Genomic DNA, 12,741 nt, shown 5'->3' on the forward strand with positions numbered 1-12,741 from the left:
AAGTCATCTCTTGGCTGAGGTGCTTATAAGTCAATCACAGCTAAGAGAGGGGCTTGAACTGCCCCCAGTGACAAATAGTAATGAGAAGAAGCAAGTATTTTAGGTCTGTCTCTGAGTATATGAGGGGAGTTCATTTTTTTCCTTTGTTAGTTATTATTCCAGAGCTAAGCCTAGAAATTCATAAATGCCTCTACTGATACCTCATTATGGAGTTCCAGTATTCCAGGCTATATCATTAGTTTATTTAGGATAATTCAGAAAGAATTCACATATACTTAATTTAAATATGGCATTTCTAAAAGCTGTTAAAATATTTCTTAATTATAAAAAATTTCTTTGCTTTTAAAAATATATGTATTTTTTAAGATTTTTATTTACTTGAGAGAGAGTGGAAGAGGGGGCAAAGCATGAGCAGGAGGGAGGAGCAAAGGGGAGGAGACAGGTAGACTCACTGCTTGAGCAGGGAGCCCATTGCAGGGGATGATTAGTGATCTCCTTAATTACTGTTTTTCTTTTAGGTACTTTTGGGCGTATTTTCCATGGGATTTTAGTAGATGAAAAAGACCCAAATAAAGAAAAGCAAGCATTTGTAAAAACAGTTAAAGGTAGGATTTTTTTTTCATACTATTTTCAGAATGCTTTCCTAAGGTGGATCATGCCAGTGAAATTCTGTCTCAAATTCTCAGTCTGTGCCAGACCTTTCAGTCAGTCCATGTTAATTTAGCTCATATGAAACTAACTTCTGAGGAAATATGTATTTGTTCTCATAAAGTATAAAAAATAGAGGTTTAATAGTTTAAGATGTTAAAACACTTATTACCCAGGTTTGTAGTTAAACTACATCCATTTGACTTCATTGTTGCTATATCTAATACTGTGTTTTTCCTAGGTAAAAATTTTGGGTTTTTCCTCTTAAAAACGTTGTTACTAGTTTTCCCTCCTTTCCTCCTTCCCACTCCCAGTTCTGCAGTCTATAATGAATAAAAAATTGACCCCCAGACTCAAAGTACTTTATGTGAATAGCCTTATTCACTTTCCCCACACTCCCCTTGCTATAATGCTGCAGAAAATATCCATATGTGTATGTCTACTTCTTGGCTTAGTTTTATAGGTACAGCTGTAGTTGGCATTGCTGCCGTAAGAAGTGTTTACATTTAAAATTTTGATAGATATTGTCTGATTGTTTGCTAAAGGGTAGCACTAGTTTATGTTATCATGAACAGAATACCTATATTCACATAATATTTTGGATAAATTTAATGCTGAATTTTTCAGTTTATAGTTCATATTTATAAAAGCTTATATGTTAAATCTATTTGCTCATTTTAAGAGAAAGAAAAAAGTGGTAATTTATAGGGTACCTAATATCTGACAGTGTCTGATATAGACTGAGATGACAGGGTGTTAATTTTGAAAAAAACAAATTTAGCATTTTGATGCAGAAATAGAGGGGAAAATTAAATTCAGTTTTATAGGTAGGAAGTGGCAGTTTTATGAAGTTTTCGAAGTTATAAGAACTTACGTTTCTAAGTCTTCTTAAATGAATTCGTAGAAAGTTTGAAGGATTTATGTTTATTTTTCTAAAAAGCTGTACTAACCTAACAAAAAAATGTATAAATTTGATTTCTCTTAATTTAGCAATATTACTTGCTTAAGGATCCTTCAAATACATACACACACATTTTATGTTTTCTAAAAAAGTGGTATAACTTACTCTACTGTTCAGTATGTATTTTATCTACCTACCTCTCCTAGCCCCAAAGCACTTTTAAAGGGTAATATTTAAGTTAGGTCCATTAGATTTCTTGACTAGTTTTGAAGGATATTTTACATATTACTCTTTGTAAATGTAAAATTTGAAGCCTAAGTTTGGTAACTATTGACATTTGTTACATTTTCCCCACTTTTTTTTTAAAGATTTACTTATTTATTTGACGGACAGAGATCACATGCAGGCAGAGAGGCAGGCAGAGAGGGCCGGGCGGGGGGGTAGTGGTGGGAAGCAGGCTCCCAGCTGAGCAGGTAACCTGATGCAGGGCTCTATCCCAAGATCCTGAGGTCATGACCTGAGCCGAAGGCAGAGGCTAAACCCACTGAACCACCCAGCCGCCTCCATTTCCCCCATTTTTAAGGAGATATTTCTCTAATTTTAATATTTTTCTGAGGTTTATACATAATCTGTGGGCAGTTTACCACTGGGCTGTTACTAATTTATTCTGAATGAATCTTGAATTAGCAAAAGAGCTTTCTATACAGAATTGGATTGATTTAGGGTTGGAAGCAGGGGGAAGGGAAATAATAGTGATAAGAAAACACAATGTGGATACTGGGGCTGTTTCACAAGATAAGATTTCTCCTTCCGGACACACTTGAAGTTGTAGGCACTTGGTTGTTTCTATGCCTTACCACTGTAATTATAATGTTCCTTCTGAGCTAGCCGGAAATAAGTGAAAGCACAGTGAGTCCTTAGCCAAGATGTGGTCATGGTTTGCATTAGAAATGAAGAGGAAATCCCACTGACCACAGTCCTTGCCTCTAAATTATTAGATAACTCCACACGATTGGGTATCTCTGAGATTTACTCTTTTGGAATGTTATGATTTTTTTAATTGAAGATATGTAGGGATAACCAAATTCTTTCACAAATCCATATGCTTTGTTACATGCCACACAATTAGAAGTGCTTCTTAAAATGCAAGAAGTAAGCTTTTAAAAGATTTTGTCCTTTGCCTTTAGGCGTAAGCAAGAAATTGCAGTTTGGCTTCTTAAAAATTTCATAAATTTGCACAGAGACTTAATGGATATTCTGATATAAATTTACAGAAATTAAAAGTAGGAATCTGAATTTCACACAATGAATATTGTAAAATTGAATTCCATAGAATTAATTAATTTGAGGTTATTGGTGTTAGGGTCTTGTTTTATAGCTGCTAATATTTTGTAATTTTGAAATAAATATTTTTTATCATTTTTTTCTTGTAATTTTTTAGAATATAAGTATTTTAAAAGATTTTTTTTTCAAATGTATATATGTTAAAATAGACTTTTCAGTATTTAAAATTAAAAGATTTGGACGAGACTGGGAAAGGAATCCAGGAAAATGATTTTTTCTTACTAAATGGATAAAATTATTTTTTCCCCAACTCAGAGTTTTCTTAAATCCTTTTCCAGTTCAAGTGTCCCTTGCTTAATAGAGTATGCTTATTAAAGTTAAGAATTTGAAAAAAATTATGTATAAAATGACACGCCTTAAAATATTTTTACTTAGATCTTCATACCCTTGACAGGAAAGTAAATAGTTATTAACTCGGTGCAGACCTCCAACTGTTACTAGTTTGCAGTCTGAAAAAGACACTACTGGTCCCCAAATCATCCTGGCCATAATTTAATTAAAATTTATTTAGATTACAGAAGGAAATAAAGGCACATTCTGCCATTCCTAAATGATCCTAAATTTTGAGCAGTTTTTAGACAAGGAGTTTATTCCATTGGTGTGAAGCACCTTTTTCCAAAGAAGTACGAAGTGTTTCAAGTTTTTGGCTCTTTGTCTACCCATTTTACATGCCTACAAAGGTCTTAAACTAAATGAAGCTGTCTGGAAATGTGGACACAACTAGCAAGTGTGGAAGAGGGAGTGATTCTGCTTGGTTTTGCTTTGACAGCTCTACTTTTAAGGAGCGAATGTGACATAGACTTATAGTGCCTGACTTCAGTGTTCTGGATTTTGCTCTTGGTTCAGTATTTTACTGGGTAGAGCACGGATGTGGATCTTGGCTTTGTCAATCTTTCTCTTTCTCTCTCTTGTTGCATTGATTAGAAGCTTTATAAATTATTATGACTATTTTTACTGTTGATATACAAATTAGTCTTTTTCTTTATATAGATCAAGCTTCTGAAATTCAAGTGACAATGATGCTCACTGAAAGTTGTAAGCTACGAGGTCTTCATCACAGGTGAGAGAAGAAACCACCCAGCATTTAAGGGTTAAGCATAGTAACATTGTATGCTACATTTTTATTTTAAGAATGTTGTGATATGTTCTGTATTGAAAGCTTTTTGGAATAGCTTATTTTTTTTTAGAATATCAAAGTGAAATGCATGCTTAGTGTACAAAATTTTAAAATGCAATAAAGTATAAAGAGGAAAATAAAGCAGAGTATATAAGTTCACATCTGGATAAACATAGCTAAGATTTCAAGAGGTTTTACATACTTTTATGCATATTTTTCTTTAAAAAATTGAATAGTGATATATATATATGCTAAAAAATATTTGCTAGGAAATTTTTAAACAAAGAATACCAAAGACAAGCATAATTAACACCAGTGAACATTTTGCCTTTCTTGTTTATGTCTGTTATCTATCTAGATGATATGTAGATATTTATGAGTGTAGAAATATTTTAAAGTAAACTGGATATCTCAACACTTCCAGTTCATTTCCAACATGCAGTTCCACCCCCCCCCAACAAGAGGATGTTTTCTTAAATAATCATAACACCATTACTATCTTTGATAAGGTTAACAGGTTTTTTAACATAACAAAATGTACCTAACTCTTTGTATAAGTAACTATGAATTTATTTCCACATTTTAAAAGGATATGTAGCAGCTCATTGAATGGATGTACTGTGTTTTATTTAACCAGTATCTTCTTGTTAGGTCATAGTATGATTTTAAAAAAATACTTATAATTCTATATAAAGAACTTTTTCTTAAAAACCCGATTATCAGTCTTTTTCACAGAGCTACAAGGAAAGCTTCTACGTTCTGAGACAAAAAGGGCTTCTATATAGTATTGCGCTGTGCTGCAGTATCAGTATTGGGTTGAGGGCTTTTTTTTTTTTTTTCTTTAAAACAGCATGTAAGGTCAACTTCATTTGTATGCCTCTTGCAAATTTGGTTGTATGTGTTTACAAAAATGGGACAGTGACCGTCCCTGTTGGTAGATATTTATGGACTTCTGGGGGAAAAAACACATGAAAGTGATGCATGCAAAAGGCAGCATGCATTTTAATTTCTGGGTACTTTAAGCAGTTACTTGGGTTCTGCCAAAAAATAAGATGACTATGCATAGTTTTATTTTTGAATATCATTTATACTTCGGTTCATATTGGAAAAAATTTGAGAACCTAAAAAGAAGGCAGCAGTAGTCAGATCAAGAAAATGGTTATGAAAATCAAACTGAGTTTTACGGCATTGTAATGGTGGAAGAAAAAACAAATAATCCAACAATAAAGATACAAATATTTTTGCTGTGATTGAACATAAAACATCTCTTAGCTTCTGGGCAGCCAAGCTGAGGAACCATTAAAAGTTCATAAATCTCAATATTAGAAGAGAAAGAAACATAAATGTTCCTTGGGGAAGAAAAAAGATTTTCTAGTTTCAAATTCTGAGGCAGCTGCCTCATTAAGCTTATCATATACTTGGGGCATTGATTAATATAATGAAGAGATAAACTTTTTAGTTTCACTGAGTATAAAAAAATCCCAGGGAGCTTTGAAAAAAATGAACATACAGTACTGAGGGACTGAAGGGTTAAAGTCAAGTGGTTGAAGAATGTTATTTTCCATTGGCCTGATTCAGTCCAAGTGTAGAACTTACTTACGGAGGAATGGATGGATAACTCATTCCTGAGACCGTATTTTCTAAAAAACACATTTTGTTTCCTCTGAGTAACAAAACAAGAATTGGGTAATGGTCATTTGGAAATGTCCTTCTTGGCAGTGTTGGAAGTGCTTGATGTTCTCTTACACTGACTCTACAGGGAAGAGTCAAAAGTGTTTAATACTAGTATGTAATGTTAATCTAGTACTTTGGTACCTACCTTGTATTCTTAGGTAGAAGATCTACACCACTTCAGCATAGAAGTGGGAGACAAAGCTCGGATTTTCTAAGAAGCAGTATTATATCCCGTGTAGCCCAAATATGCTTTTGCAGAAAAATGTTCAGAGCAAGTATTTGCAGCATTTCTCATGTGGCTTTCAGCTGTAGGGTTTTCCAGCAAGCATCCTGTCAGGATGAATTAGCAGCCCAGGACACCCTTAGGTTATGGAATTCCACATGCTGAATAGGGTTGATACTGGACACTCAGTGTTTAGGGAAAGTCTTCTAGAGGCAGATTGTACAGTTTGGTCATAGTTAATTGTTCTTTCTGGCTATACAGTAATACTAGGACTCCTAGGTTTTTTGTGCTTTTGTGGTTTTTGTTTGTTTGTTTGTTTGCTTTTAGGTAGGTGCCACACCCAGCAGGGAGCCCAGTGCTGGGCTTGAACTCACAGCCCTGAGATTAAGACAGGAACTGAAATCAAGAGTTGTATGCTTAACCGACTAAGCCACCTAGGAGCCCCAGGACTCCTAATTTTTAATGAGCAAAACACATTGTTAATATGTAGAAAGTACATTATTGTTCTTTCCACTCATTGTAGCAGTTTATTTCATTTTTAAGGGGATTAGGGCCTACCATGCTTTTCTTTTTGATCCCTCGTGTCGTGGGTGTCTGTGTGTTTCTTCGTTCATTTTCTTATTCTCATTCATGAAGTGCCAGTTTTGCATTTGCAGCTCTGCGAGGCCTGAGGAATAAAAATGAACTAATGAGTTTCAGTGTTCATATTACAGAACTTATCAAGCAAACAAAATACACTCAGTAAGAAATGATGCCTTGTTTTAGAATTTAACTTTTTAGAACTGGTTGTGGTATATAATTCCACATGCAAAACATGTTTACTTTATGTCTTAACATTCCTTGAATAAGAATTGTAAAGCATTGAAATATTTTAAAACATTTTGAAAGTCTTTTTATTCTTTTTTCCACTGGACTTTGTGAGAATAATTTTTACTGTACGTTAAAATAGCTGTAGGAATAAAATTTATTTAACAACAACTTATTTTAATTACATCAGAAGTACTTCCTAACAGAGTGCTCTTGAATTCTTTTTCTGCTTGTAGTTTGGCTTTCCATTGGCCTAAGTTGCCTGTTGGCGACCTTCTAAACACTGAGTACCTCCGAGCTCTCACTCTGCGAGCACACTGGGCAAGACTGAGAATTGGATGCAGTTCTTGTCTTAGGTCCCCACAAAACCTTCCCTTCGTCTGCCTTGTTCTTGTCTACAGAACCAGTTTCTTCTCTCATCCACTCTTCCTCTAGGTCCCAGATCTTCCTCTTTATCCTTTCCTTTATAAAAGGGCAGAATGAAAACCAGCCGTTTGTACTTTAAAACATGTTCATGCAGCTTGTTACCTCTTCTGGAGGGATTTTAATGATTTTATCAATGAGATAATTAAGTAAAAAGTTACGTAACCTTGAAGAAAAATAATTTCCAGATACCAGTGGAAAGAGGTGTCATTAGGCAATAGGATAAAAGTATTTATGTGTGCCATGGAAATTTAAAGAGAAACAAGACTGTTACTCTGTGCTTTGGCTTTATTCATAACAGCATTTTGTGGTTGGTGTGATGCCATGTTAGAGATAATGAAACTAAGGTCAGGAGAGAGAGTCGCACAGTCTATCCGTAAGTGGTAAATTTAGTATTTAGAAATCAGATTCTAAGTCCCATGTGACCAGCTAAGGACATTTTGGCTGTTGTGGCAGTTCCAGCCTCTTCGAGGTCTTCTTGATTATCATATTCTGGTCCATAGTCTGCCTTTTTTTTCTTTAATGTTTTGATGGACTTAAGGGGATGTTATAATACACTCATAATGTGTCAAGTCATTTTTTAAATGTCTCTGATTACCTCTTAAGAGTAAAGATTTAGTGTATATATGTAATGTTAGAGTGTGTCTTCAGAAAATCCAGTTCACAGGAAACAACTTCGAATTTACTGCTTTTCCCTATCAAGAAAGTACATATGTGGAAAATACTGACGTCTAGTTTCAAAGGGCATTTGTTAATTTTACTACATTTTTAATGGTAATCATGTTTTTAAGTATGTTTGAGATTTTCTTGTTTTGTTTTAGGTTATCTTTATTACTTTTTATTAAAAATAAGCCCTTGAGGATTTAGATTTCACTTGTTCTCTTGATTTCTTATTATTTTGTAGAAATCTTCTTCCTATTACGCATGTGTGTATAGAAGAGGGAGAAAAGCCCATGGTGATATTGCCTTACATGAATTGGGGGAATCTTAAATTGTTTTTACGGCAGTGCAAATTAGTAGAGGCCAATAATCCACAGGTGAGAAAAATTTGCCCATATATCAATTATTTACCAGGAATTTCTGATTGTATCTTTGAAAGTAGATGTTAACCTTCTTAATATAAACTGTGTAAAAGCCTGCAAAAAGAAACTCAAAATGTGCCAGAACATATTTATAACCTGTTGATTTAGAGGAAGATGGTTTATGATTCCAGTCTTGAAGGTTGCACTTTACTGATGGTAAAGTTTTTCCTTTTTATCCATTGTGTGTTTATTTATAATCACCTCAACTATAATACCATCTCAGTCATTTTCCTGATAACTCTTTAAAGGTACTAGTACTAGATCTCCCTTCTAGGAATGGAAACACATTTGACTGAGTCATTTGGTCCGTATTGTATCAAAACCTGATGGTGACTGGAAGTCTGGATTTTGGAGATAATCCACTTATTTTTAATATGCTTGGCTTAAGATGTCAGTCACCTAAGAGTTTCCTTCTCTTCAGTGCCTGTGTACATAGCTGTGAAGCATTTGGCTACATTCCAGATGCATGATGGTAGTTGTCCTAAAGCCTAGCTGGTGTTTTGTTTTACTGTAAATTGTAGCCACATTAAGTTTGTTTTAGGGTTTATAATAATGTACTTACTACAGTTGCCAGGAGAAAGTGGATTCAAAGGCTGCATTGGATGTTTGACTTAATATGTCAGGATTAAAGCCAGGGTTCCAACAATTTGTTGGAGGCTGTAGCCCATCAGTATCACCTGAGGAAGAATTTCATTCCTCAGCCCACAAGACTGGCATCCTGGCTCTACAGGAGCACATCAGTAGCAAGAGCTATAGACTTCTATTAGCTTGAAAATGGTCCTCAGAGATCATCTAATAAAATATTTTTTTTTGAGTTTCTAAGAAAAGAACAGGTTATTAAATAATAAGCATTTGAAATTTTACCTTGAGAATCCTGCATTCATGAAACAGATACTTATTGAGCAGCTATTTTATGTGCTGGATGTTGGGGAGCTATACCTGACAGATGAGAGGGGCAGTGAAGTAAATGGTAAGTTACATTACAGAATGGTAAGACTGTAGTAGATGCAGATATTAGAGAGCTATGGGAACATATTCTTGGTCAAGAAGTAGCTTTTTAAAACTCCACTGTAGGTGTAAAGAAGTATTTTGGGATTAAGAAGTATTGTGTCTTTTGGGATAAAGAAGGATTGTGGGATAAAATAAGTGGGATAAAATAAACCATCATCATTTTTGTACTACCTCCAAACGTCTTTTTTTTCACCCCCCACAGGCAATTTCTCAACAAGACCTGGTACACATGGCTATTCAGATTGCCTGTGGAATGAGCTATCTGGCCAGACGGGAAGTTATCCACAAAGACCTGGCTGCCAGGAACTGTGTGTGGGTGCCATGAGCTTGTCACTGTCATTTCATGTTTAATTTTCTCTGGATTTGGGGTTTTGTCCAGGAGTCACAGTGGGCATCATATGGTATTTTAGAGTAACTGTGATCCATACGTTTTAAATACACCAATTGTATTTAATGTTGATGTCTTTACTTTCCAGCATTGATGACACACTCCAAGTTAAGATCACAGACAATGCCCTCTCCAGAGACTTGTTTCCCATGGATTATCACTGTCTGGGGGACAACGAAAACAGGCCAGTTCGGTGGATGGCTCTGGAAAGTCTGGTTAATAATGAGTTCTCCAGTGCTAGTGATGTGGTAAGTGCTGGGACTCCTGGACATCAACAGGTTTTATGTTTTAATTTTTTTGCTTTTTTTTTTTAATCTGGTAATTGTTCCCTGACATGTTTCATTGAGAAAGCAAGTGTCGTTAGCTCTGTTCAGCCAGTTTATGGAAAGAAGCTGTGACCTGTACCATGATCTCTCACTGTGTGTAATCACGGTTCATCCTCACAATGGCCCTGTGAGGGAGCTGTGAACAGTAAGAAGTAGCTGGGTACTAATACCCCAGTTTGAAAGGTGGATATTAAGGCTTAGAGAGGTTTCCAGAGCTGATTATTTTTCTTTTCTTATTTAAGTCTTAGAATGACCAACTGGTTGTCAGATGATAAAGATTTATTGTTTTCTTCTTTTCAAACAGCTTTTTCAACATTATGACCTGTGTTATTTATAATTCCCCAGATGTCACTCTCTTCCCTTTTGTCAGTTTCTGAGTGGTTCTGCCCACCAAAGCAGATCATAGACTGGATCCTTTATACTTAGTGATGAATAGTTTCAGAAGCAATGTTTACTTGTAGGTAATTTGCAGATATTTTAAGTTGCTTTTAACTTCTCACTTTTTAGTCTGATTTGAAAGATGGATTTATTTTCCTTTCTCTTGCTTATTGCAGTTTGTTATTGTAGCTGAACAGGTAGAGATTAGGTAAAACTTCTGCTTATCAGAGAGAGTCAATTATCATATGGTTTCACTTATTTGTGGAGCATAAGAAATAACACGGAGGACATGGGAAGATGGAGAGGAGAAGGGAGTTGAGGGAGATTGGAGGGGGAGATGAACCATGAGAGACTGTGGACTCTGAAAAACAATCTGAGGGTTTTGAAGGGGTGGGGGGTAGGAAGTTGGGTGAGCCTGGTGGTGGGTATCATGGAGGGCACATATTGCATGGAACACTGCGTGTGGTACATAAACAATGAATTCTGGTACACTGAAAAATTTTTTAAAAATTAAAAATTTTTAAAAAATACAAAAAAAAAAGAAAAAAAACTTCTGCTTATACAGTCCCCCTCTGTGGCCACTCAACGATGTTAGTTAGCGTCATCACATAAAATCTTATAGAATTGTTTGCTTCAAAGTTTCAACTGTAAAAATTGGGCTTATTATATCATTGTATTTTGTGTCTCATCAATATATTTTACTTACAGTATGGGGTTACCCTTTTACTTCTAAGTTTGGATGCTCTAAAGATCACTCTCTTAATACAGTTATTTCCTCGGTGTATTAGTGTCCTCTGGATGCTATAACAAATTATTGCAGCCTTGGTGATAAAACAACAAAGATTTATTCTCACAATTGAGTTCTGGAGGCCAAATGTCTGATGTCAAGGTATAGACAGACCATGCTTCCTCCAGAGGCACTAAAGGGGAAACCTTCCTTGCTTCTTTGGCCTCAGGTGGCTGTTGGCATCCTTCTTGGCTGGATCGCTCTGCTTCACGTTCATATCATCTTCTCCTCTGTGTATGTCTATCTCTTAAAACTCCTGCCTCTCTCTTACGGAGATACATATGCTTGCATTTAGGACCCGCCTGTATAATTCAGGATAAACTTTTTTGAGGGGAGGGAAGGGTTGCATTTTTGTTTTTGATTTTGATTTTTCTCAAATAATATGAAAAGAGAAAGCAGAGTTTGATTTTAAGCTAGCACACTGCTGCTGTATTGAGTATCATTAGGGGCCAATTATATTCTTATTGATATAGTATTAGTTTTGAGGGATTGCTAGATCTTTATTTAGAAGTTCTGAATTATAGCTGTAATTCTTTACCAGCTTTTACATTAAGCAAAATTGTTTTCACAGGGGTGCAGATGAGTTTAACTTTGGTTTTAGCACATAGCTTTAAAACATAGTATCAGTTAAACTTAGTACTGTATGGTTTTCAAATCTACCCCTTTACTAGAAAAGCTTGTATCTGAACATTTTTGAAAGCAAGAAAGTAAAGGAAACTTTGTTGAATATTTTCTTTAAAAATCTTACTCTATTGTTAATTTGAAATATTAAGTCACCCGTCTCTTTAAGATCTTTTTATTTTTCCAGTGGTTGATTTTTGGAATTTATGATTTTGTTACTCATTGAAATATAGCATAATTGCCTTAGCAAAAATGAAGGGGCAGTGGTGGTGACTCAAAACTAGTTTAATGGGCAGGAAATGGATGTTTCTTAAATGACAGATATGCCATGTAACTTCAAGAGATTGGGGATTGTTTGATTATTCTCTTAGAAAAAGGAGTATTGGTTGATAGCTATTAATTAATTGACAGGTAATAATTCAGGGGGCTGTACAAGATGGCCAGTAGTGCTGTTTGCTTGCACATGGAAGCCCCCAAAACACACTTTGCTTAATTTAATGTATTTGTTTATTTCTATGTCAGCATTCCATTGTATATTTAAGCAGTAATTGGAATTGTTTTTTTACAACATTTATGATTAAATATTTCACAGGAACACCTAAGCAAAAATTAAATTAGATAATACAGTTTCAACCAGTGAGACTGTAGTTAATAATACATCCCTGAGTAATGTGGTCTACATCTCTTCAGCCAGGTACACTGTCCTGTGTTAGCTGGTAAAGTTTAAGTTTGAGGATACATGCTGTAGTTAAGCAAATATTTCAAAATTATACTTAGAATTACTTTCATGGTTATGGTATTTTATTTGTTTTTTAAAGATTTTTTTTTATTTATTTGACAAAGAGAGACACAGTAAGAGAGGGAACACCAGCAGGGGGAGTAAGAGAAGGAGAAGCACGCTTCCTGCTGAGCAGGGAGCCTGATGCGGGGCTCAATTCCAGAACCCTAGGATCATGACCTGAGCTGAAGGCAGACGCTTAATGACTGAGCCACCCAGGCGCCTCTGGTTAT

At 35.2% G+C, this 12,741-nt stretch overlaps 1 protein-coding gene across 3 annotated transcripts in view; it reads left to right on the forward strand.

The window, feature by feature from the left end:
• The window catches only part of RYK (receptor like tyrosine kinase), an 88,801-nt gene that overhangs the window by 56,771 nt on the left and 19,289 nt on the right, over positions 1-12,741 (forward strand). For all 3 annotated transcript variants that reach the window (XM_080801044.1, XM_080801045.1, XM_080801046.1), the window contains 5 exons: positions 519-605; positions 3,884-3,953; positions 8,042-8,174; positions 9,433-9,542; positions 9,707-9,866. In XM_080801044.1, the coding sequence (XP_080657170.1) occupies positions 519-605; positions 3,884-3,953; positions 8,042-8,174; positions 9,433-9,542; positions 9,707-9,866 (560 nt within the window). The remainder of the gene's footprint in view (positions 1-518; positions 606-3,883; positions 3,954-8,041; positions 8,175-9,432; positions 9,543-9,706; positions 9,867-12,741) is intronic.

This window comes from Martes martes, assembly GCF_963455335.1.
Source record: "Martes martes genome assembly, chromosome: 1".
Classification (NCBI taxonomy): Eukaryota; Metazoa; Chordata; class Mammalia; order Carnivora; family Mustelidae; genus Martes; species Martes martes.